This window comes from Motacilla alba, chromosome 2 (assembly GCF_015832195.1).
Source record: "Motacilla alba alba isolate MOTALB_02 chromosome 2, Motacilla_alba_V1.0_pri, whole genome shotgun sequence".
Taxonomy (NCBI): Eukaryota; Metazoa; Chordata; class Aves; order Passeriformes; family Motacillidae; genus Motacilla; species Motacilla alba.
The window spans coordinates 146,536,656-146,563,253 of record NC_052017.1 but is presented as its reverse complement, the minus strand read 5'-3'; the positions used below and the strand labels follow the sequence as shown (position 1 = coordinate 146,563,253).

The 26,598-nt window shown below is 41.3% G+C and overlaps 1 protein-coding gene across 1 annotated transcript in view; it reads left to right on the top strand.

The window, feature by feature from the left end:
• COL22A1 (collagen type XXII alpha 1 chain) overlaps window positions 1-26,598 on the top strand; it is a 229,239-nt gene that overhangs the window by 153,207 nt on the left and 49,434 nt on the right. The window contains exons 25-40 of the mRNA XM_038129913.1: window positions 4,543-4,596; window positions 4,959-5,012; window positions 6,035-6,088; window positions 7,246-7,299; window positions 7,698-7,733; window positions 9,983-10,045; window positions 11,134-11,187; window positions 12,386-12,427; window positions 14,315-14,347; window positions 17,751-17,804; window positions 18,261-18,314; window positions 19,566-19,619; window positions 22,366-22,419; window positions 23,946-23,999; window positions 25,742-25,846; window positions 26,285-26,329. Of these exons, the coding sequence (XP_037985841.1) occupies window positions 4,543-4,596; window positions 4,959-5,012; window positions 6,035-6,088; window positions 7,246-7,299; window positions 7,698-7,733; window positions 9,983-10,045; window positions 11,134-11,187; window positions 12,386-12,427; window positions 14,315-14,347; window positions 17,751-17,804; window positions 18,261-18,314; window positions 19,566-19,619; window positions 22,366-22,419; window positions 23,946-23,999; window positions 25,742-25,846; window positions 26,285-26,329 (864 nt within the window). The remainder of the gene's footprint in view (window positions 1-4,542; window positions 4,597-4,958; window positions 5,013-6,034; window positions 6,089-7,245; window positions 7,300-7,697; window positions 7,734-9,982; window positions 10,046-11,133; window positions 11,188-12,385; window positions 12,428-14,314; window positions 14,348-17,750; window positions 17,805-18,260; window positions 18,315-19,565; window positions 19,620-22,365; window positions 22,420-23,945; window positions 24,000-25,741; window positions 25,847-26,284; window positions 26,330-26,598) is intronic.

The following is a 26,598-nucleotide window of genomic DNA, read 5'->3' as shown; positions in this document are numbered from 1 at the left end:
CTCTAATGCAGCCTTACAGAAAATATCTCAGTAAAAATTTCCATTTTAGATTGGATATAAGGAAAATTTTCTTCACTGAAAGGGTGGTCAAGCACTGGATCAGGGTGCCCAGGGAAGGCTAGAATCGCTGTCCCTGGAGCTATTTAAAAGAAGTGGCACTTAGAGATGTGGTTTGGCAGTGGCTGTGATAGCCCTTAGTTGATGGTTGGACTCGAGGGTCTTAGAGGTCTTTTCCAACCACAATAGTTCTCTGATTGTATAATTCCAATTCCATCACTAGTGGCTGGGGTGAGAAGTGAAAAGCAGATTTGAGGAGCTGATCCTGGAATCACCACTCAGTGGCTGTGGTGGAGAAGTGTAGTGCTGGAGTAGCAAAGGACATAGTGAGACACCTGAGCTGCTCCACAAAACTGGCGGCATCAGCTTCATTTCTGATGGGAAGGGAATGTAAATAAAGGAAAGACAGCACAAAGGCAACAGGAAGGGTCTGTGGGGTCTATCACAGAGGTGAAATTGTGGGGAATGTTTTTGGAGACAGGAAGAGAGAGTGGAAAGGGAAAGGCTGTCAGTGCCTCAGTTACTCATCTTGCGCTCATTTTGGCAGCAGACAGAATGCTCCTGGGTGTCCCTTCTTGTTTGTGAAGTGCTACACTGCGCTAACAGCCCAGAGCAGAAACTGTTTTAATATGGGTTAAGGGCTTATCTTTGTCATAGTGTAAGAGAATCCAGACAACAGCATGGAATAATACACAGAAAATATGTCTGTTTAGGCTTTGCCTTCAGGTGTCTGGGAAAGCCATCAGACTTCAGTTTTCATTGTGGAATGGCATTTGTTCATCTCCCTTTAAGACTTAATCATCCCTTCATTCATGGAAAAGAGATTTAGGCCCAGCTGCCTACTGATGTAGTCACAGACAAAAGTTTCTGTTCCTTCTCAGAGCCTCCTTAGGCAATCCACCACCTAAATCTTAAAATCCCTATCTTTCCCAGCCCATCTTCCAGCAAGGTACACGCTGGAAGAGGAGAGCACTGGAGAGTGGATTCTAGAGGACAGCTGTGTCTCCAGTATGAACAGTGTCAGATTTCTTTCCTAAGCACTGTCACTGCATTACATTGTCTAAGGAATGAGGCTGGATGAAACACAAGCCTGAAAAAAATCCACCCTCCACAATGTTTTTAAAGATATCCCATCCCAAAACACACACGCCTCTACACAATATTTAGATTTTAGATTTTATTGAACATTTGAAATATTTATGTTTCAGAACAGCAGTTTGAAAATATTCTGGTCTAAACATTTTATTAAAAAATTCCATGTTTTGCATTTGTTTTCCAAAGTGAGTTTGTGTTGATCTGTTCTAAAATCAAGTTTTCATGTATCACTTCTTGCTTCAACACTTACAAACCACATGTCAGAGTGTTTACCAGCCAGAAAAAAAAAATACACCCTGTGATTATTTTCTTCTGGTTCGGGGTTTTAACAGGACAACACTGTGGTCTGGATTTGGGATAGGGACTCCCATCTGTATAATTCATCAAATAATCTTTGAAAAAGGTGGTTGTATAAATCAGGTGCTTTAATCTGGATTTACTTAAAAATGGAAGCAAAGAAAACAGATGGTGTGAGATTTTTTGAGGTAAACATTACAGACAGTCCTGCTGCTGTAGTTTTATCACGTTTGGTTTTTTAGAACATAACTAGATTCTGTCAGTTTGGTGAATTCTAATATTTTTTTTTAAAATATTACTTGCTCTGGATTATACTCAGAAATCAGGAGAAGGCCTACAGTATGAGAGCTTGATATGCAAATGAAACAGAAATTCTCTGCACAGTAGCAAAAGGGAGTGCTCTATAAAGGATATATAGGATGTATTTCTGCCATTTTATTTCACTTTGTCCTATCACTTGCTGTAGCCCAGGCAGCAGAAAGCAGGAAACCCAGTAGGACAGTCGATGACTGCTGTGTGCAGTCAGCTGGAGCAGGCTGCCAGTACCCTGTGCATCTCCAAGGGGTATTGCTGGCCATTCCATAAAACTGTTTTTTCTGTGTCCACCTCCGAGAAGATTTTATCAGAAGAGCTTTCCATTAGTGGGTGTAGCATTTGTTGGTACAACACATGGCAAAGCTACCTGTAAACCAGTTTGGGCATGATATCCTGGGTAATTATCTCTTGGAGGACAATGAAGTTGAATTATTAGTGGCAATTTAGGAAAACGATCAGTGGGATTCAATTTCAGGACTTACAGTTGCATAAGGTTATCATGGTCTAGCATATGGAAAGTTTAGGAGAGTAATTAGAAATTGTCTTGGATAGTGAGAATGCCAAGAGTTACTGGGAGAAGGAGCTGGGATGAGGAGGATGTAGCGCTTCACATTTTAGGGATTATTCTGGTTGCTGACGGATGGTGGAGTAAGACTTTGCTTTTAGATCAGATTGACCCCTGCCAATTCCCTGTATGGGGTAACACATCATACCTGGGATTGCTTGGGCTAAGGCTGGGTCCTGACCAGGGTTTTTCACCTCCTGATATAAATTCCCACTGGCAGAGCTAGGAAAGATGTGTTTCTTGGTGGAAGACAGTTCACTTACTGACAGAGAACAAAATTAAATTTTTAGGAAGGAACTGATGAAATTGTCAAGGAAAGTCTGCAAATTTACACTTGGTCCAATCTGAATCAGTTTGTAGTTTTTCCAGAGTTTTATTTTTTTTCCCACTGCTCCTTCCATTCCTCATGGAAGCCCCCTCTTGGAGCCCATACCTTCTGTAGGGCCTCCAGCCGTGCCCTGTAGAGGTGGAGCAGGGCCAAGCAGAATTTCCATGTCCTTGGTGTCTGTTTGCTCCATCCAGCTGTGGCTGCACACAGTTGTGTCTGTTTATAGTATTTTCTCTTTTGCTGAGCTTACTTGGACTATTGAGTATTTTCCTTGAATGGTGAAGCCTTTTTAAGTGAAAGACTGTCTTGACCAGGTGTCTTCTGATGGGTATAGAATCTTTAACTGCAGGATCCAACTGCAGGGCTCCCAGGAATTGAATCATCAGCATCAGTGCATCTGAAGGCACATCTTTTTGGGGATGTTTTGCTGCATTCACATTTGAGGCACTCTACAAGTGAGAGTGTTGTTGACAGGAGAACTCCATGTCTGTTTTGAGTTGCAATGAGGCAAGTGCAGCTACAGTTTCTTTTTCTGTTTCTGGTCTCTTTGCCCCATCTATTGGTGAGAGACTGTCTTAGCTTCTGGCTGAAGTTTGTGAGTATATTTTGTAAGATCACTTATCTGCCATCTCTGTCAACCATGCCTCAAATAGATGCTTCTCCTCACTTTTTTTACACCATTTTCTTCTCATCGTCTACATTTGTCATTAAAAATAAATGCTATTATTGATCTATGACTTGTGATACCTTAATACTGAATGATGACAGGGAAAATGCTGTCTGGCCAATTTCTGTCTTGTATCAGTTGTTTAGTTTCAAATCTTTACAGAGGTCTTGGGTGGGGTGGTTTGTTTTTTTTTTTTTTAAGTAGAATCACACCAGAACTCCCCTTATGCTGAAAACTGAAAGTTAGTGAGATTGTCATGTTAAAAAGACAGAAAGAGGCATCCAGGGTAAAATTTCAGCTCAGTCACACACATAGTCATTTATCACGCTCTTTGCTCAGGTCCTGATCCAAAAAACACATGAACACATTTCATTCTGAGCATAGGAGAAATCCTGTCTTGTCTACAGGGGAAGCTGGCATTAACAAACACCTTTGTGTCTCAAGCAACATACTAAGATTTGTCAAGGCTGGAAACAAATCTCTCATAGGAAGCCAAACTTAACAATTTGCTTGATGCATAAAAATAGATCCCTCTTTAAACCAGGTAGCTATTGAGAGAATAGTTCTCCTAAGAGAAACAGCTATTGCAGGCAAATGAATAAGAATGTTAGGATACTTCCAATTGAATGTGTTCATCCAAACTATGAGTTTGTGAGAATCTTTTACTACCTACTGGGTTGATGTCGAGCAACAAAATGGTGGCAAATTTTGTTCTAAGACACTTGAGTCATTGCACCATTTCTCTTGGATTCATATTTTTAACCCCACCCTCCCAAAAAAAAGCAAGCTCAAACCACAAGCCTGTTCTTTGATTAGTTGCTTTCGGCAATTTTTGTTTTTTTCAGAGGTAAATTATTCACTTTGAAACAAGATGAATCAAGGTTAACTTTGTCTGGATGCTCCAAGGAATCCCACTGGTCAAGCTTTGTGTTGTGGGTTACTCATGATGGCCTTCCACTGCTCCTTCTCTTGTACTGGAATGGGGGATGGAGCCCCCCCTTGTAGCAATGGCAGCAGTGGCTTAAGCAGAAGAAAATGTTCAGCCTGTGTTCATGGCCCCTTGCTTTGGCATCTTGCACTTTTTGGGTAGAAGTTATGCAAATAAAGCTCAGTGCTTTTGCCTGTTTCCTACAGGGCCCCTATTACACAGGGGAGGACCTGAGGCTTTCAGCTGCTACCAGAGAATTTGATAAATTGGCTTTGTTTCCTGTCTTGCAGGGACCTCCAGGGCCCCCAGGCACTGCTGGACCCCCGGGACCACCTGGGCCACCGGTAAGAAAGCCTAGGGGGGTTTTGTTTTATATCAAGGAGAAGAAAAAACAGCTGGAGAAAATTTTAGGTCATGGCTTTCAGAGGGAACAGAGTAAAGGCCTCTAGCAATGTGGGTTTTCTTTTATATTTACTGCAAAGTCACAGCTGGTCCCAGAGCACAGCTTCTCCCTGCTGAGCTTTGGAACCAGATTGGTGCATCCTGGGGATAATTCAGGGTCTCCAGGCCTCCCCACAGCAGTGACCTGACTGCAGTGGAAGGGAAAAATGCATTTCAAGTGAAAACAGCAATCTCCAGTGAGATTCCTATAGAGAACAGAAATACTGATTTTTTTTTTTTTTTTTCTCCTGATTTTATTTCTCAGGGACTGCCAGGAGAGATTGGAGTTTCTGGTAAAACTGGACCACCTGGACCACCTGTAAGTGCTGAGGAACTGTTTCCCTTACCATAAAGTTCTTCATTACTTCAGATAGTTCTGGAGTCTGCTTTTTTCCCTCCACATCTTTTCTGCACACAAGGTTTTAACATGGGCTCCAATACTGTCCCTTTTAATCCAGAAATTAATCTCAGATAGCTTTTGTGAATAAGAATTTTACCAGGTGCAGCCCACTATTCCTATGGAATTGGATAATGATATTTTCTTTGTATGATACCTTTCAAAATTCCTTTTGCATTTGACACAATAATGTTTTTCCAAACCTGGAATTTCCTGAATCAGGCCAAATAACTCATTATTAAAATCTCAGATTTAGCAGAGTGTAGCAATTTCTGTTGTTATTAAGTCATAAAAACTGAATAATTAAATACTACAGAATTGCCACCTACAGCCTGCAGTGTATGTGGATTCACTGACACTTTGAAAATGGAAGAAAACTTTTTTCTTGCCATTTCAAATGCATTTCAGGAAGTCATTTTAATTCTTGTCTTGCTGAACCACTCTGTCACTATGTGGCTGTAATTTAATTTTAGGTATCTATCTACTGTATAAGAAATTACCAAGATTTAAAAGGAGAAACAGATGCAAAAAAAAAAAAAAAGTTAAAAATACATTTTAAAAAATATAAAAATATATATTATCTACAGGTAAGAGGAACTTATAGAGAATAAGCTAAAATGTAAGTAAGGTACATAAAAAATGTAAAGATCCTCAGTACATAAAGTTCTATACTGGAGTTCCTCTGTAACAATGCTGACATCCAGTGGGCATTCACTAAAACTGGGATACTGGAAGAAAGGGCAGAGCAAATATGTACAGTGTGAGAATTGTTGTGGCTTTTGAGACACAGTAGGGGAAAAAAATCAAACCAAAATGCATGAGGGGGTTTTTCTTTTCTTAAACTTGGGTGGGTCAGGAGAGATGAGCTGAGCATATTTATGCTGAGTTTGCTGGTAACAATTTAAAGAATTGGCACTTAGAGCTTATGTTTTCCTCTTGTTTAGGGGTTGCCTGGCAAAGATGGACTCAATGGGCTTCCAGGGCTTCCAGGTCAAAAGGTAAGTGACACCACAGACACTGGGATTAAGCTGCTTACCTGAGCAGATCATTGGGGTGAGCAAGGGAAGCAGGAAAAACACAACTGGGCATTGCAAACAGTCAGTCAGGAAATCCAGTGACTGGCAAGTCAAGGCATATATCCAAGGCACAAAGAAGAACAAAAAAGTGTTGCAGGCTCCAAAGATACTCCTTTCTTTTTTCCCCTGAAGGGCTGGAAAGAAGAGATGCCATTCCCCTGAGCCTTCTCTAGGTCTGTGTGGCAGAAAGTTGGTTCTTTATTATTCCCTACTTCTTATGCCCCATTTGAAATTTTTTCCAAATTATGGCTTAGGAAGGGGAGTTGTCTCCTCCATTGTGTATGCATTGGGAAAAGGGAGATAGTAAATGTAGAGATAGGAGACACTTGACTTCTCATCTCCCTGCCAATAAGGGACAAAGAAATGTACCATGTTTTGACTAAAAAGGCTAAACTAGGTTTTGGGGATGATGATTATAGTAAAGAAAACGGCTCTTAACTATCTATTGCCTTGGATTGCCTTGGCAGAGGTTTTCTTGCTTCTGATCCCAGGTCTAGCAGAGTTCCCAGCTCCCATTTATTGATGAATAAAGGTGAGGAATTTGCAGTCCATAACATATTTCTGATGTTAAACAAGGTTTGGATTTTATCCATACATCTGTGTAGTACTTACTGCATTACCCAACTGTGTAACCACATTTCAACCACTGCTGCCTCTGCTGTCCATGCTGATGCCACCCACATTGGAAGATCAGTTTTTAAGTATTTACACAATGGATCCAGTGACCAAGGCTCCAGTCCCAAAATTTTATGGTTTTTAAAAACACTTTCTAACTTTCTAATCACATACAGTTTGAAGAAACTGAATAGAGGTGTTTTTCCCCAGATAATTTACTATGGACATCTTTAACGTAACCGTGATTGTGTTATTCCAGAAATTATCCAGTAGGGTGCTGCAGATGTGATTGTAAATGGCACTGGAATGGAAAAACATTCTGGGAAGCATTATCTCCTATGACTCATTTTACACCTTCAAGCTGATCCTGAGGAGCTAGGTTAAAATATTCTTCACCATTGACTGCAAATATGCTGCACAAACACCAGAGGAGTTTGTGTATTGACCTCTTGTGTTCCCTGCAGGGAGAACGAGGGGAAAAGGGTGAGGAAGGCTTTCCTGGAAAAGCTGGCCCTAAGGTAAGGGATTGTATTTCATAATCTGCTGAGTATCCAATGAATCAACCAAGGTGTGATTTTGGAAGGTCTTATACTGCAGTCAGGAGAAGAAGATTCCTCTGAAGCTGGAGACATAAGGGGATGAGCAGATGGGTTCACTGACTTTCGTGGTGTTCCAAAATACCAACCCTTGTTTGATTCTCCTCTCTCAAGCCTAGGTGTGCAGGGAGATCTAACCTGGACCTTGCATTGGCTCCCTGCAGGCTGTGTTCCCAAGCCATCATAAAAGCAATTTTGGAGCCTTGTGGGGTCTAGGTAGGACAACATGGACCAGTAGGAGCATATTTTGCTAATGAGGAAGTGTTCTTACCAAAGGGTCAAGTCCTTACAATGTTATAGATTTGCTTTTGTTTTTGCAGGGTGAACCAGGGAGCCGTGGCCAACCTGGTGAGCAGGTGAGCAGAAAAACAGTCTTAACAGCAAACCTGACCTGTCAAAACAATAGCAAGTGACCACATGAGATAACAAAGCCATTTGCCAATGACAAAATCTGTGCATGTCACTTGCATCTGTGACTGAAGGTTCAACAGTTGTATGGATGAGACTTATAGATGATTTTAGAGGTGTTTTCCAACCTTAATGATTCTATGATTGATGGAATAAAGCTACAAGTATGAGGCACAAATTTAGATTTACTGGGGTAAGACACCCATTAAGTTAATAACAATTACCCCACCCTGTGAGTCTGGACTGTACTGCTGCTATTCCAGAAGTCCTTACAATCTGCCTGATAGGTATCACTCAGTTCCCAGGAAAGTATCCTTACCTGGTGTCCCAGGTAAGGGGAAATCACCACAGCATGGGCAAATAACTCCTCAGGAGTGTTTCCATCAGGCTCCAAGGGAGGAGTGGTTTCTGTGCCCTTCCTTGATGTCATTTCACTGTAGCTGGGCAAGCAAACTACCAGGCTTAAACTTTCCAGGCTTGGTCCAAGTGCAACAACGGGCCAGACCCCAGCCAGATCACTGTCCCTTGGTCTGAATCATCTCCCCACACAGGGCTGTTTTGAATGTTAACACCACTTTCCAAGACACTTGCCCCTCTCTCCACAATGTGATGTTCTCCACATGTTTCATAAATGTTCTCTTTCCTTTTGTAAGTGGAATAGTGCTGTCCCTGAGAGGACTTCACTTCATGCATCCTCTGAATTTTGACAGTAATGTGCTAATAGCAGGTATATGGATGCTGTTTCTTCATTCAGTTATACACCACCCTCCAGATACCATTCTACACTACATTTCTGTGGTTACAGATGAGAACATCATGTTGGCCTGTGCCAGATATTTTACTAAAGTCAAGATACATCAGAAAAATGCTTTCTTTGTGTCTGCTTAGTTTTCATGTCTAAGGAGGGAACTGGATGGGTTTGATACAATTAGTTTTTAACAAATCCACATTGGCTGTTTTGTATTATCTTTCCGTCCTTGAACTCTTACAAACTCAATGATATTTTGCTTCAGGACCTTTCCAGAGGCCAAATTTACACGGCGTTTTTATTTTCCCTCTAAATTCTCCTCTGTCTCATACAATGTTAGATGCTCTGATTAGTCTCTGAATATCTGGAATCACTGGGATCTCATTGTCATTTCCATTCCTGGAAGTGTCCAGTGCCAGATTGGAGCAGTCTGGTTGAGGGGAAGGTGTCCCTGCCCATGGCAGGGGCTGGAACTAGAAGGTCTTTAGGGTCCTTTCCAACCCAAACCATTCAATTATTCCATGATAGCCAGGATCCCACATTAGCTTGGAGAAAGCATCACTCCATCTTTCACCAAATGCCACTTTCTTTAAAATTCTCCCAACATCATCTGCATGTTCTTAATCATTCTCAGTTTTTGTTCCTCAGCATCTTGTTCCTCACCTGATTTTGTCTACAGACCCATTGCACCTCTACCATGATAATCTCTTGTTCTCCCTGTACATAAGATGATCTCTTTAGAGCAGGGATTACTTTTTCTTGGTTCAGTATTTGTACAAGACTTTGTGAATTTGGGTCTTGTCCATGACTGATCTACTTTGTGATATTGCACTATAAATTCAGATAGAAAAGAATAATAAATAGGAAACCACATGGTTATTTTCAGATTACAAACTGGGTCAACTGGGAGCTAAATTTGAGAGTACTTGATATATTTAGGAGAAACCACATGACACAGAGATCATAGTTACTCCAATAACAAGTACTGTAAAGCAGAAACTCAAAGGTAATGTTCAAACAGAAATAAATCCAAATGTGCAATAGTGTACTCAGATAATTCTAGATCTGTTCATCAGGTGACATCTGTACTGTTCCGATTAATACACTGCAGTTTTTGCATTTCCAGACTACACCAGGTCATTAATGATGAAAATAAAAGTCAGATTGTATTTCTTTTTCTGCTTTCATTTGCTTGCTTGGTCCTGCTACAGAGCAGCATGAAGGAAATATGTCCTAAATTTTGTGGCATCAGTTAACAGGCAAAAACCAGGGAAGTTTTAATTACTGCTTTGAGTAATGGTTCAAAAAAAAAAAAACAAGAAATTATTTGATAATCAAACTAATCTTATTCTCTCTCAACAAACTACATCTACAGTCAGTCTCATGGGAAAACTCGGGTAGGGTCTGTCTTACAGCACTCAGATTTCACACACTTTGTCTTATTTTCAGGGTGAAGCAGGTTTTCCTGGTCCTAGGGGCTTGCCTGGACTGAAAGGAGAAAAAGGAGACCAGGTGAGTGACTTGGAACCACAAATGGCTCTTCTTTTGGCCATTTAGCATCAGGAGGACTTAAGATATCTTGAGTATCCCCAGATGATGTTGTCCCTTGGTGTGATGGCTGTGGTGAGCAGCTGGTTGTTCAGGGTTACAGGGTTACAGGGTAACCAGCAAGGTTACCAAGTACCCAAAAAGGTATTCCCTGCCTGGTGACTGTTCCCAGTAGACACAGAGGTGCTAATGAACAGTGTCTATCCTAAATGGGAAGAGTTGTGACATGCTGCTTGTGAAGTAGGAAGGGTTAGAGGTTACATTGCTCTTTAGAACTCCCTTTCAGAATTGCTTACCTGATTTAAGGACATTTAAAATTCTTGATAACAACACAAAAATTACTAATCCACCTCGTCACTGAGCCCTGGAGAAGGCTTCAAATGGCTGGATTATTTTCTGATGGCTTAACTTCTACCCAAGTCCTGGTGTCTACCGCTTCCTCTGGGTAGCTGCAGAACTCTGGAGATATCTTCATGCCAGGAAATATTTGGGTCAAGGGCCTGACAGTAAATTCAGCCACAACAGTGGGGTCTGTAATCCTGATAACTGATGACATGCTTGAGTGTGGTAAATAAGGATCTAAAATCAACTGAGGTTTTTCCATGCAGTTTGCTCCATGTTATGGCTTGTAGAGCACAGGATACAGAATATATTCATGGCAGAGGTTTGAAACTAAATGGTCTTTAAGGTACCTTCCAACCCAAACCAAAAACAGTAATATGAATATTCACTCTGGGTCTTAACTGCTGTTTTGCTGCCTCTCTTTTCCAATTGGAAAAAACACTCTGCTTTTTATAACTACATCAGGCAGTAGGATCTTTTAAAAGCAAGTTATTTTAGGATTGGTGCTTTCCTTTCTGTGAAGTCAATTGATATTCATTTGGTTTGAAAATATAGTGGGTTTTTTAAGCCATCTTCAAAATGTTATATTTTTAATTGCTTGCTCTACATCTTGGAAAATAGATATAACTGAGAGTGTAAAATGCTTTAGTGAGGCTGATGCATTAAAGTCAACATGTGTATGTTTCTTGCTTTCCTTTCCCTGCTTTTAGGGAGAAAAAGGAAGAGACGGTCTCCCAGCAATGAAAGGGGAAAGAGGAGAAAAAGTAAGTTATGAAATGACCCTGATCTTCCTTAGACAAGAGAAGAAAACAGACAAAGGAGCAGAGACAAGTGATAGAGGAGGCTGAGGAAGACTAGAAAATTTGGAAGACTTTTAGCTGAACTTTACAGAGAAGCAGCAGAAATAGCTATGTGTGGGATGGAGACAATAGTTTATTGAGCAATGAAATCTGATGAAATTAAGGACAATTTAATTAATTCAAGGAAAACTTTTTTTTTTAATTTTGTTAAAATTTTCTTTTTTTTTCCAGTTTTATAATTGGCTGATATAAATGAGCCTAGAACTAAAATCTAAAAGGTTTTCTGTGCCTGTCTCTGAGGGATAGAACAATAACTTAAGGAACAGTTTGGGCTTCTGCCATCACAACACCATTAATTTTAGTGAAAGTGAGAGAAGTAGATGTCCACCAAAATTTACATTCAGCCCTTGTGAACATGAAGGTGAGAAAGAAATACTGATCTTGCAGATGCTTGTGGGGGTGTAGTGGAAAAACTGTCCTCATTACAGAGGCAGTGGCATTCAGGATGTGGGTTCTTCCATCAGTCCTTAGTTTATCAGTGACTTTCACCACCTGTGGAGGTGGGAATTCTTTCATGGATGGTCCACTGACATCAATAAGCCACCTTAACCTCGTTTACCTGGGAGGTTAACAAGTGTTGTTGGTAGTTCTTGGCTTTCAAATGTCAGGTGTCAGATATTTGTGGAGCACAGCCCACAGGAAGGTCAATGCCAATGCCTAGGAGATCCTCCAGCAACAGTGTAGTTTTAACTCAAAATTAGGGGAAAACTGGATTTAGAAATTTAAATATGTGATGAAAGCCTTTTTTTTTTTTTTAATCAATGAAGGAAGTTTAGCTTAACATGTTTTTCAATCAAGACTTCTGGTCAATTTTAATTTAAAAAGCAAATTAAACTCCGTATCCTAAACCGGATGGGGCAACTTTAGAAATTCATCAACCTGTGAAGTCAGGTTGATGATAAAATCATAGAGGGATGAAGACAACAGAATGAGAATCCTGCATGCAGCAAAGCAAGGACAGCAAAAATTCAGTCCAGAAGTGTCTCTGAGCTGGGGGATTGGGTTATATCTCATCTAGTAATGCTGCATCTCTAAATGATAATGTTGAATTTTATTTGGGAATCTTTTTATGTGATTGGTTACATTTTTTTCCTCTCTCTAGGGTGACACAGGTTCCCCAGGACCCCCAGGCTTACCTGGAACAGTAAGTAAGATTGTGTTTGGTGCTGTAACAATATTCAAGGGATCATCGCACTTCCTCCACATAAATTCCTCAGAAACAATTTTCCAGTTTCTTACTTCTCTGCAGAAACTTTGGGACCTATTTACTCTAAGATTATCTCCCTTTGTTTCAGAGAAGCAATATCAAGGTTTATTTGACCTTTTTCTTTTTTTTTTTGGTGAGGTTGTACCTTCCTCTGCCTCTTTGCAAAACCAGACCAAGAATACATAAATTTATTGCTTGCAAAATGAAGATGCAAAGTTACTTTGGGGAGCCTGGGTGTAATTACAATGAAGTTCACTGGTGATTAAATCAGCACCCACTGAATGTAAATACACAAACCTCTGAGTTCCCTCTAAGAAAACCTGAGTAAGCAGCTTGGAATGAGCACCATCATTGCAACTAGAGGATTTATTCCAGTCACAGATCCTCCAAGACATGGCACACATCCTCTCATCAGCTCTGCTCATCACATCTGGATACAGCTGCCTCATTCACAGATTATGGAGAAAATTTGAATCAAAGTCTGTTGGTGAAAATTGAGTGCCTAAAGACCTTGACACAGCAATGGAGAAGGTGTTGTAATTTATTCCCTGCCATTACTTGGGCCTCAGTCTATGCCAGAGCACTTCATGGTGCTTTGTGTAGAAAGACTCCACCTGTATCAGACAAGAATGACCCAGTCACAGCAACAAAGATGAATCTGTGTTGGTAAAGGCAGAAAAGGCAGCTCACAAGCAAATAAAACATGGCTGGATATGGAAATGTGTGCCACTGCTCAAGCTCCCTGTGTTTGTGGGGAGAAATAATGTCTATTTGTCATGGTTTAGGAATGGTAGACCCCAGTTTGGCACCCCTGATCCCCCAAGACCCCAAAACCATCTTCTGGTCACTACTTCCACTTCCTCCCTCTTCCACCCACATGTGCCCAGAGAGGAGAACTAGAGGCATCAAAGGCAAAGATTGCGAGTTGGCATAAGAGCAAATTTATGGAAACATCAATAAAATAAGAAAACAAGCCATAGCACCAACAATATTAATAACAAACGTGGACAAAAGAGGGAGTGTGGAGCTTGACCTGACTGCAGCCATGCCACCCAAAACGCTCCCTCTGGTCAGACCAGCATTATCCCACTGCTCCATCTGCCTCGCTCACTCCAGCGAAGGGGATGTCCTTCCCTTCTCCAAAGTGAGAGAAAGAAGCCTTTTCCTCCACCCCTGGCAGTGGCATAAGGAGGTATTGAATAACATAATGTTTTGGCCATGCTCCCTCCCACTGATCTAGGCTGGAACCAGGGCACTGTTTCAGCTGTTAAAAGTATGTAATGCTTTTGTCATGTCTTCATGTCATCAAGGTCTATTTTTGTCTTCAATATTTTATCAGCTTTGAGAAAAGATACTGTATCTTTCTACAAAACTTTATCATTTATTTTTGTGGCTACCTCTTCAGAATGACTATGTACTCCCATTGAGATTTCATGTACATGGTACAAAGCAGAGGGAGAACACACCAAGCTCATTCATGGTATCAGGAAATTTAATAATACAGAAGATGGCTCCCAAGTGGAAAAGTAAGCTGGAGATTGCTAGCAGTAAAATTGCTATGAAGTTTAAAGATTTATTGTTTTTTCATCATGGTAAGACACAGGATAGTCATGAGTTTACATTCATATTTCAAATATTCTGGGATATTTAAGATATTTGTGGGCTTCTTTCCAAACACCCAGATGTTACAATGGGTTGCTCTTTTATAAACCTACTTATGGAATGTATGGAATGTGCAATCTGTAATGACAGGAATATGTGTAAACTGTTGCATTTTAAGGAAAATAGGCTATCCTGTTTTTAACACTCTGATTTCTGTTCCAGCCAGCCTTCTTCACCCCACACCCCAGGATTCCTGTAAGTAACATCTCTAATAAATATGGCCTCTGGCTTATCCCCTCTTGTATCTGATAGACACACCCCTTAGGGATTTCTGTGTTATTTAAATGCTTTCAGTAAAGAATCCAGATTGAGTCTCGTTCTAGGCATCCTCATCACTGTAACCAGCTATGATGAGAAGTCCAAAGTTGTGCTGGTAAGATCAGCAGTCAAACCAACTACGGCTGGGACAAACCTGCATGCTATCCCAGCCTCTTAAACTGAGTGTAAAATGAAGATTTTGTTCCCGTTTTTAGCACCTAGTGGGAAATAAATAACATAACATGATCTGTGAATAAGTTTGTCACAGATCAGGAGGTTTCATGGATGGCAGAGGTCGGCTGTAGGAGTGCCATTAGAACATATATGCCAGGTTCTTCAGAGGCTGAGGAAGGAAATAAGGATGTGAAGCAGTACTGGAGAAAGAGACAAGATTTCTTTGGCTTGCTCTTCCCCTTTGCTCAAAGGTTATACTTATATATATTTATAAACTCTAAGGAAACATGGAGAACAATGACATCTTTTGTGGTCTTTGTAGTGCTACAGTCACAGAAAGAGTTTTTCCTTTTGCTTTGAGTGCATTGCTCTGGTAAATGAGCTTCAAGACAGTAAGAAATAAAAGGCTTGAAGTGTGTCAGCTGTTCCATTTGCTGGGATTTCTCCGTGTGCAAGACGACTGTGGTGACACCTGCCACAGCACAGCTCTGCACATAGCAGTGTGAGGGAGGAGAAGGTAAGAACAGTTGGATGTACAGGTGTACACATTAAAGTGTCAGAAGGAGGTGATGAGCCTTAGAAGAGTGCCATGAGTAATGTTACAGAGGTGGCAGGACCAGCAGGGTGCTGACAGGTGTCATGGGCTCTCCAAAAACCAATCCTTGCCACTGCTTCCCATTGAGTGTGTGTTGCATTGTACCAGGGAGCTATTTGCTATATATTTAGGCTAGTCAGTTAGGATCATGAAATATTCTTGGAGATGGGGTGAGACAACCACGGTGGTGGTCAAGTATAATGGCTGGAAAGAGGCAAAATCAGTAAAAAAAGAGGTGGCTCCTCACTTTGCCTTCTGTCTCCCACTGTGGCCAGGCACAGCTGAACCCCCACTGCACTTGCTTTCCTTTAAGTAGCACAGGAATTATTGAGACATAATTGAGACTACAGGAAGACACTGCTGAGAGCAGGTCATGGGAGCTGTAAGTCCTCTCTGGGCCAGGCTGGTGGCAGCTGTCAGCTGTCACTCCGTCTTTTCTGTGCACTGAGGTGTAGGTAAGAAGTGGGTGGCAGTGGATTAAGAGCAGCTGCCAGTGGGCAGCACTAGCAGGCAGTGTTAACAGCCTTGGCAGAGTCATGGATCTGGCAAACTGAAAGGACTCACAGGCAGATTTTCTGGTGGGTTGTGTTAACAAAAGCCAGTTGTGTCCTGGGCTGCAGCAATGGCCAGCAGGTTGAGGGAGGTGATTCTAATCCTCTGCTCTGGTGAGACCCTTCCTGGATGCTGGATCCAGCTCTGGAGCTCCCAAAACAAGGACATCTTGGATTTTTTGGAGCAAATCCAGAGGAGGTCACAAAGATGTTCAGAGGCTTTAAACTGTCAGAGGGCAGGTTTAGATTAGGTATTTGGAAGTAGTTATTTACTGTGAGAGTGCTGAGACACTAGCACAGGTTGTCCAGAGAAGCTGTGGGTGCCCCATCCCTGGAAATCTTCAAGGCCAGGTTGGAAGGGGCTTCAAGTGCCTTTCCAGTGGCAGAGGAGTTGGAATGAGATTATTTTAAGGTCCCTTTCTCCCCAAACCATTGTATGAATCTATGAAGAAATCCTTCCTCTGCCCATGTCTGTGGCAGTTAGATTTTGCATTGCTGTGCAAGTCAAGTATCAAGGAAGAAGTGGAAGAAATTAAAATCTTAAAAACTTTCCCCATTTACTTCTTGTGTTACTTCTTCCCTTTGCAATTTTGTTTTCCCTGGTAATGTACATCCTTTTCCCCACTCAGTAACAGCATCCCTGCCTACAAATGTACTGACCTATGTCTGTGCTTTGTCATTCTGCTCTCTCAAAAGAGTTTCAGGATTTGAAATGTCATTACACCAAGCACAAACATAGAGGTTTGCAGCTTTAGCCCCTTTGCTTGAGCTGCTTTAGGTGACCCTGATGTTTTTCTGAAGGACACTAGATGGCATCAGGAACTGCCTGGTTAAAAGTCGATCTAATGGGATGCTGTTTGTAGAGTAAAATTCCTCCCATTATTTACCACAGATTATAATATTTATTCATAATGCGTAATAAATACAAGCATAAGTAATATTTATGCAGCTACACTTATTTTGTCTGTTAGAGAATCATTTGAAAATGGACTGTGAATTCCCAGGTGTTGCAGAAATGATTGGCAAATAGCAGACGTAAATAAAATTTGAGCTGATTTGTCTGGCTCTGCATTTTGGCTGATCACTATTCCTTGCTTGTGTGTGTAGCTTAAATCACTGATGTTCTTACTCTTCCTTGATTGCATAATTGAAACACTTGGTATGATAAATAATGAATAAGTAATGATTGCTGTTGCCTGAATACATACGTTCATAACAATATACAAAAGTGAGTGTTCGTGTAGTGTCTGGTTTATTCCAGCTAGTTCCATAAGTGTGTGCTTTCCTTTTCAATTTATAAAAAGCAGACATATGGATTTATTGATTATTGCTCTAGACCATAGGAAAAAGCTGATGAACTTCTGTCTGAATGCATATTCAATTTACTGTAAGGAGGAAGAACAGGGATAAATTAATCTTATTAGGCAGTGATGGTGGTGCATGAAAAAATGTACTGACATTGCAGGAGGGAGAGGAAGCTGCATGGATGTATGGAGAAGTTAATAGAACTAGAGATCAGGAATTGCTGTGTAGTGCCCACCTCTGGAAATGCTCCAGATGATCACTGAACACTTCTCTTTTATAGGTGGAATAGGGAACTGTATCTGGGATCACTGTAGGATGACATTAGGGCTGTGGCCCTACTGAGAGGTAGTGCAGTGGCGCTGGTGCTTTTGCTGTTGTTCACATCATGTAGCCTTTTAAAACATTAGAGATTAATTTTTTTTTATTTTTGGGTATAGTCTTAGCTACTCTTCTGCATGAGGGCAAAATGTTCTCTTTTTAAGCTGAGTATTTTTTCACTTAGTATCAGAACAGACCAAGAAGTCTGGACCACGATCTCCATGGCTTAGTGTGGCATTCAGTTTTGACTCATTGACCTCAAGGTCCTTTGAAGAAACTACTTTGTGTCAGAAATGAGTAACTGATTGAAAGAGCCCACTTACTAAACAGGACTAGTGTGAGTTCCAGCCCTGGAAACAGCTTTTATTTCTCTTCTTGTGCTCTTGTTTTGTATCAGGGTGAACCTGGACCAAAAGGGGACAAAGGAGATCGAGGAATGACTGGAGAACCTGTAAGTACAGCCAAGTACTTCAAGAGAGGACATGAGAGTGGTCAGTTTTGGAGGGAGAGGGTGGGATGTGCTCCTTCTGTAGCTGGGATGCTTCTCTCATCAGAAATAGCCACAATGGTGCTTGTCTTTGTACTGCCTGTAGAGGAAGCTACATGACTACTGGAGTTTAAGCACCTAATCCATAGTTCTGGGCCTTAGCAGCTGAAAAGAGGACTATGGGATTTGCTAGGCATAGTTTAGCTGGCAGTAATTTATGTGCAGGATTTATTAAGGGATTTTGAAGTGATGTGGCCCAGCTAAATTGTGCATTTAGTTACTGCATTTGTATTCTGGACTTTCTTGTTCTGGATGGAGCTCCCAGAAGAGACAGAGCCCTGTGCAGTGACAGCCTCTGTAAAAATCACACCTTCTTCTCCCAGTGGAAGGAGCTCCTTTACCTCTCCCTCTGTTTTGCAGGGATTACCTGGGGTCCCAGGTGAGCAAGGTGTGCCAGGACCTGCAGGAGTACAGGTAAGAGGGACCTTGAAGAAAATCTTTGGCATGAGTAGAGTGGAGTGCCCTCCACGTCTGTATCACCGTAAATAATCCTTCCTGTACACACCAGCAGCCCATTTCTTTTTTTGTCTTTTTTTTTAACCTATTGTCATAGGTTCAGGGAGTTGTGTAGAGGTTTTTACTTCTGTTAGACTGCAGGACAACAGGAGGAAAATCAGCTCAGAGATACATTATCTTTGTAGCGTGGTCAGTATTGTCTGAGAGACTTCTTCCAGCTTCATGGTCCTTCAAGAGTGCATCTTGCACTGCTGCTACCAAACCACAGGTCTTGCAGATAAGTCACATTTCCAAAACATTGCAGAGCAGTCAGATTCAGCCCTAGCTCATCTGACCTGGAATGAGCAGATTCAGCCCTAGCTCATCTGACCTGGAATGGTTCTATGGTCTCAGCCGTCTTCAGAAAATTTATTGTGTCACACAAAACTATTTCCAACCAACACTGAGGTGTTTTCATTCAACATGGGTAGGTGTTCACTCTGCCATCATATGTGCTGTGCCTAACCTATATAATCAGCAATACTTGGGCATCAACACCTTAAAGAGGTCTGAGCGTGTCTTGACAGCCGTCCGAGCATTCAGAAAAAGAACAACAAAAAACAAACAAACAAACAAACAAAAAAAAAACCCAAAAAAAACCCAAACAGAACAAACCTCCAAAACCCCAAGGAAAAACACAGTAATGCCATGCAACTTTTAACTAACATCTGCTAAATGGGGGACAGTTCAGTGAGTAGACTTTGTCCTGCAAAAATTCTTCAGAAAGGGCACTCTGATATGTGTGATTAGGATTAACCCTCTGCACGGTGATCTATTTTGACCATTTCTAGATGACTGATGTTTATATTTCAGAACTGTAGGCGAGCCTTCTGTGAAGGGAGACCATCAAAATTCAGCTGGAAATTAAGTAGTTGTTAGGCCTGAGGATAGGAAGGAATTTCACCAAGATGAATACCTGCAGGGTTCAGCATCCTGTGCTGAGAAACAGTGTCTGAGCTGATCACTCTTCTGAAGTATCAGAGTTTTATTTTTATAGTTTCTTTTCTTGCTGCATAGAGAACTGGGAGCTGTTTCTTCAGCCATTAACTCCTCTGTGAGTTGGTTAACAAAACCAATTCCTAGTACACATTCAGGCATCTTGAAGCCTTTTTGTCTGGCAGGAAGTCTCCTTCCATATCTAATCAGCTGATGTCTCTCCTTTCTGCACAGGGTGCAAAGGGGGAGAAAGGAGCCCGAGGAGAGGCTGGAGCCCCTGGAGAGACTGTGAGTAACTGCTTCTCTTGCAGCATTTTCTCCTGGCAGTAACAGCCCTGAAGGGACACTGACATCAACATCTTGTGGATTTGCAGTCCCAGGCTGCTTGATCACAGAGCACATCCTGATCTACAGCTGGAAGAGGCTGTTTGTGGGCAAACAGGACCATCTGCAGCAAACAGATCAATGCCCCATTCAGCCCAGCTCCAGGTTGTGCATCTTTTCCTGCTCAAATCTCTCCCTGCCTAACAAAACACCCTTTTGTGAGTGACTGCACTGCAATGTCAGCCCAGCTCAGGCAGCCAGCTGGAGCAGGGAGCTCACTGCTCAGCAGCAGCAGCAATTGGTTTTTCATCATGGATGCTTTTAGGCTTCACTGTCAGTTCTGCTGTATTGGTTTTTTTAATACACGCTCATCCAGAAGACTCATCCCACACCCCTTTTGGAGGCATTTGTTGTAGGGAGTGCTGCTCTTGTCTGTCTGTGTGCTTAGGAACAGCAAAGGATTCCAGTCCAGTTTTATTATTGTGAGAGCACATAAGACCTTTGAATAAAAGGCCATAGGCTTTCTTTGCAAGACAAGAAGGAAGAAACACTGAAGAACTGTTTGAAATAATGATTGAGAGAGGGGATGACTCTGATTAGGAGAAGGAAGGAATAGGAAATCCAAATCATGCATCCTAGAACGCTGAAATTTCTTCTTCCACCTTTGTGGTCATGGTTTTCTTTCTTGGGCTTGTGCTTAGGCATTGTCCCTAAGGAGTGCTCTGACCCTAAACCCTGAACTGCCTATTTTCAGGAGTCTTTCACTCTTGGTTTAACGACCCCTTAGTATTTTGGAGAGGAGGAAAAAATAAAATTAAAAAAAAAGAGATGGCAAAAACCATCCCACTTCCACAAAACCCCATTCCTTGGTTTTATTTTTTTGTATAACCTGATGGCTCAGAGGATGTTTATGATATGGAAATGCAGGTATTTGCAGGCACCTTCTCTTTTCTTGCTCTCCTTTCACAGACTGCTGCTGCTTTGAGTGTTTCTGTTGGCTCATAGACCAGTGACTGTAAATAACACAGAAATGAGGAAACCTTTAAACCTCTGCTATGAGCAAAGGCTGAGAGGATTGGGATTGTTCAGCCTGGAGAAGAGAGGGCTCCAAGGAAATCTCAGAGCCCCTTTCAGTGCCCATAGAGGAAATACAACAGACTGCAAGGGCATGGAGTGATAGGACAAGAGGGAATGGCTTCAAACTGAGAGTAGGTTTAGATTAGTATTAGGAGGAAATTATTTCCCTTGGAGGGGATGAAGCACTGGCACAGGTTGACCAGCACCAGCTGGTCTAGTAGAAGGTGTCCCTGTTTATGACACAGGGTTTGGAACTAAATGATATTTAAGATCCCCTTCCAACCCAAATCTATGATTCTATGAAACCTTTAAATCTAGCCTGATAACCCCAAACATACATCTCTATGGGAACATAAATCCCCAAATATATGTCCTCTAATGTCTCCCATGAAATTTTGGGGACATGTCGGAACCCAGGACATCCCTCTGGGTGCCCTGGATGGCCAGAGCCACTGGCAGGGGGCTCTGAGACCCTGGCATGCAGCCAAAGACACACGTGGGGTTTTGATCTTAGCCCGTGGAGCAAATTACCAACTCTGTATGAAGAATTTCAAGTCACAAAAGTTTAGGTATTATAGTAGAAGTTGTCACAAAGTGAAGGGAAGAGTTTTTGAGTGCTGTACAGGGGGGTTTTAGGCCTTGTACACAGGGGTCCAAGTTTTGTACATGGGGGTCAGCAGTTCTAAGATGGAGGGATTTGGGTGTGCCCTGTCCTCCTTCTTTCTCCTTCCTAGCCTCCATGTCTTTGGTGATGTTGGCACTCACAGACTGGTTTAGAGTAGAAAGTCACCATTCAATATAGATAGTAGGTATTGGAGAAAAAGTATAAACATGTAACATGTAATATATGATATAAAAGATGGCACCAGCCCCCTGGGAGGTCAGTGTGCCTCTGGCTGACCTGCTGAGCAGACCGCAGCAGCTCAGGGAGAAAGTCTTTTAGATAACATTCAATAAACAGCCTTGAGACCAACAGCTGAAGACTGTTGAGTCTTTCTTTGAAGGCATGGGTTGGAGCAGAGACTTTTCCACCTTTCGGGGTCACCCTGACCTGGGGGAGACTCCAACAGGGACACACGTGGGCTTTTTCATGCTACAAAGCTTTGACTTGCAAATGGATAAAGACCTGCAATTCAAAACTATACACTCTGGATGGTTTAGGCTATTTCACCTGTTTAGTGCAATGAATGTTTTCAGGATTTGTTCCCCACAGCAGAGAAAGGTAGAATTGTCAACAAAGCATATTTTGTTGACCTACTTTTTTTTTTTTTTTTTTTTTTTTTTTTTTTTTTTTTTTTTTTTTTTTTTTTGTGATAAATCAACGTTATTTACTCTGTTCTTCTGGTGTTTCTGGCCCAGACTTTCCTTCCTGTATCTGAGCTAGATTTAGAATTTCTTTTGATAAAAGGTAACTTTAGACTCCCAAAGAGAGAGCCAGTTCATCCATTTTGTATTGTTTCATTACTCTTTACACTAAAATGTTTCAAACAAATGTGCTATTTTTTGCCTTCTTGATGTACAACACCTTGTCTGACATGAAATCCAATCTCACTTGGAACATCTTGTTCCTATGGTGATACAAGTTGTGATATGCACACACACACACACACACACTTCATTTTTCTTAAAACAGGGTTTGAGTGGACCAGCAGGACCCCCAGGTCCAAGAGGCTTGCCAGGAAATGTGGTAAGTATGCACCAGTGTATTTGTTTTCCCATCTGTGCCCCGATTTCTTTATTTAATGTGTTTAGTTCTCCCTTCCATGGGGATTACTATGAAGTTCAAAAGGCTGTGTTTCATTAGACTTGTTTCTTATGGCTGAATTGAAAGATCTGGAGGCACCTGGGAATGGTGTATCCATTAACTATCTTCTAATATTCATTTTATCAAGGGGAGGAACAGAGCTGCTTCATTCCTCACCAAATTGTCAAAAGCAATTTTTGCTGCCAACTCTTCAAGAAAAAAAAATTAAATGTTTATTGTGTCTTTGGTTTTGTTTTATTTTGCCTCTTTTCATTTGACTTCTCCTTTTGTAAACAAGACTTCTTGGTATAAAAATAACATAGTAAGCTCCCACTTTTATTATGGAAGCATGTAGGCACTTGAGACAAAAGACCCTTGAAATGAATGCAGTGTCCCCTTACCTGGAGGTTCATCACCACTATTAATTTGTGCATGATAAAATTTTTCATATTTGCTAAAAAAATCTTTGGATTAACTCTACTCCCAGCTCCACTAGGGTGATTTTCTTTCTAGTTTCTGGGGTTTCACTGGGCTTAGACTGGAGTAGGTGAAAGCCAGCATTTAGACCTCAGGATATGATGTATTCGGGCACAGGGTTTTAGAACATAGCACTGTTAGAACCAGAGTTTATTACCTGGGCAATCCAAGAAAACTTAAATTGCCCTTCAACTAATTGTTAAGATACATTTGATTTAATTGTATTCATGCAGTGATTTAATTTCAAACTGAAAGGTGATATTGAAAATTAAGAACTTTTAAATTTCATATTCCATTAAGAAAACTTCTATACCAGTAATACCAATATATTACCTATAAAAGCCAATATAGTTGGAAATAATTTTTACTGGTGCAGAAAGGAAAATAATTATCACATCCATTCTGAGGTCAATCCAATCTTAATGGTGCCAAGACATGATTTCACATCTTAAAATGGAGTACCATTCTAAAATATGTTTTGGTGGGTTAGGAAGTTACAGTACTTAATTTAGAGCTCTAAATCATCTATATTTTGACACAGAGTCCTTTGAGACCTGCCAAGATGTTAAAAAGATTGAAAACTGAAATAGAGGAAGAAAGGAACATGGCTACATTTCCCAGTGTTGGGAGACTTTTGGCTTCCCTGATACAGAGGTGGCGATTGGGGGTTGTTGGTAGCATATTAGGAACTAATGAGAATTTCACATAATGAAAGAAATAGTTACTAGTAGAATGCACAAATCTGGTACTAGTTCAGTTTCTGCTTTTTCTGTTCAGCTATTTTTTTATATTGAAAAGAAATTCCTCCTTTAAGGACCTATTATACACCTTCTGTGGTATTTTCTAGATTACAGGTTTTCTGTACTGGGAAATGTAGAGCTGACACTGACCCTTGAGATAAACTATACTGAACCCACAGGTCTGCCCTTTTGTTTAAAATCCAATACTGCCCTACAAAAAACTTTTAAGCTTTAAAGTTCTTTTCTCTCCAGGGTGTACCTGGAGGCCCTGGACTCCCCGGAAAGGCAGGAGAAAAGGGGGAAAAGGTGAGTTGGTTCTTTGATGAACTTGTTTCTTTTTTCTTCTTAAGCATTTTAAGTAATAGGGACAGATACTGTCTGAACTGGGAAATTATTTCATAGGTTCATGGATGGTTAAGACACATGGGTTCATGAATTCATCTTCTCTGAACTCCTCTATTACATGTGCTGTAAGGTTTTCATCCAGTTGCAACTTTATAATTTACCTAATAAACCACTGAGATATGAGTGGATATAGTAAAGTCACTGCTACACAATTACAGTCTTCATTACCTGACAAGAGCAGGCATTTGGTGTTTTAAGAAGCTCCTATTCATCACTGTAAATCCAAAGCTGGAAGAAAAACTGGCCTTCTGTCCCCTTTCATGAGCTTTCTGAAGTCAGGGGCTTGTGTTTGGTCATGCAGCCCAGAGTGCCCAGCAGGCTGGAGTACTGATCTTTGTTTTCTGGAGTAGGAACGATTAATCAGAAATACGATTATCTATATCCATGTATTTGGGGTTTAAGGGAATGAATCCCAGCTCCTTCAGTAAAATCTTCTTCCAAGTTACTGAGCTCTGCCTCAGGGTCATGTGAAGGACCAAGGGCTCTCTCATTCAGTGTTGCACAAAGAGTGATGGTCTTCACTCACAAGAATGAAGAGCAGTATATTTTATTGATGTAAGACACCAAGCTAACAAAGTTCCATGGTAAATGCCACAGTGGTTTAACAAGATTCAATGCAAGTTACACTTGATTATTTACTGCAGTGGGGACAGGGACAGACAAAACTGTCAGGGAAACCCATCCATTGAGTCATGAGCTTCAGAAAGGATCCATTTGTGTTCTAAACTCCTTCTCAGAGAGGAATTTAGGTGTGGCTGTGTCCAAAGTTATCAATATTTTGTCAAAAGCGTTATATGTTTGCAACCAATCCTTTATATCACTTAGCTAAGGTTTCAAAGTTTCAAATGCATTTATTCCCATTTTTTTTGCTGAGTATCTGATGTGATAAGGTGATAACTTGAGGGGTTACCTTGAGAGGCATCTGTGCTCAAGGGGAGATCTGGGCATGCAGGTCACTGCAGGCCCTGGGCTGTGCACTGTTCTTGGGGTAAGATGGTTGGCTCATGTTTTCATGCTGGCTACAAATTAGTTAGTTAGTTAGTTAGTTAGTTAGTTAGTTAGTTAGTTAGTTAGTTAGTTAGTTAGTTAGTTAGTTAGTTTCTCCCAAATTGGTGAAGACATTGATCAGCACTATGGTAAGGAGAGCACATTGCCCAAGCCAGCCCTCACCTGCAGGGTTGTCATCTGCCTCCCCAGAACCCACTGTGAGTCAGGAGCAGCCATCACAACCAGAGGCATCCAGTTCTGCTGTTGCTGCTGCTGCTGGGTGTACTTGGGCAGGATTATGGGAAGCAAAGATCAGGTTGGGATCAGGGCATATTCCAGCACTTATCAGTGTCCCAGCAGGGATAACCAATTTTGATGAGTTCAGGTTGGGGTGTGCTTCATGGAGAGAGCACACCACCAGATACAGCTGGTTCCCAACATATTTTGAAGTCTTCTTTTACCTTTCTTAATGGAAATTACAAGTGCCTTGAGATTACTGAGGGAAAAGAATTCCTATTAAAGAGGTTTTCCTGTGATACCAAAAGAAATACAGATGAGACACTTAGGAAAATATACATGTCTTTCAGTTCCAATGAAAGACCTGAGATGATAATTGTCTAGTATTTTAATGAGTTCTGATGGCTTCTCTTCCACAGGGTGATCCTGGAAAAGAAGGAAAAGTGGGTTTACCTGGGCCACCTGGTGAGCCAGGGCGTGCTGGAGAGCCAGGTTTGCCTGGGAAGGGTAAAGATGGAGAAAGGGTAAGTACTGCTGGCAAGCTCTGTGCTTTACTAGTTCAATATGAGACAGGCAAGCATGACTCCTGCAGGAGAGCATGGATTTACATGAATCCGAGGCCTGTCTGTGGAAAATGCTCCAGATCTCATCTGTGCATTCAAAAAAAGTCAGGGAGAGCTGAAGATATATTTGTGAAATTTACATTGAAAACAGAGATCTCCACAAGGAGTAGCCATTGTCCTTGTGACTAGTACAAAAATTATTAGCTTCATGGAAGTTCTCTAAAAGCTTTTAATTCTTGCCCAATTAGCAGATTTGGTTACATGTTGTCAGTAAAATATTGCCAGGATGGTGTGAGCTCAGGAGGGCAGGGATGGGGGAATTGCTGCCTTGACTATGGCAAAGTCCAGGCTCTTGTTTGACTAGATGACTGTTTTCTTGGTTTGCTTTTGTCACTTTAGGGGGAAAGAGGACCACCAGGCTTGCCAGGACCCTTTGGACATAAGGTGAGCATGGACTTCATTGTGGACTGATCATCTTAGTCACTTGAACTGGAGAAAAGAACATGGTGCAAACATGGTCTGTTTTCCACTGGAAAATAGAGTTTGCAAAGCTCTGCCTCAAAAATGCATTTCTTGCCTTCTAGAGGATTCTTTTCTTTATTATTCCAGCATCTCTGTGGATCTAAATACTCAGCTATGAATTAGCTGTGTTCCCTTTCCACATTTAAAATACCCTCCAGCACTATAAGAATTCAGCACAGATGGAAGTCTCT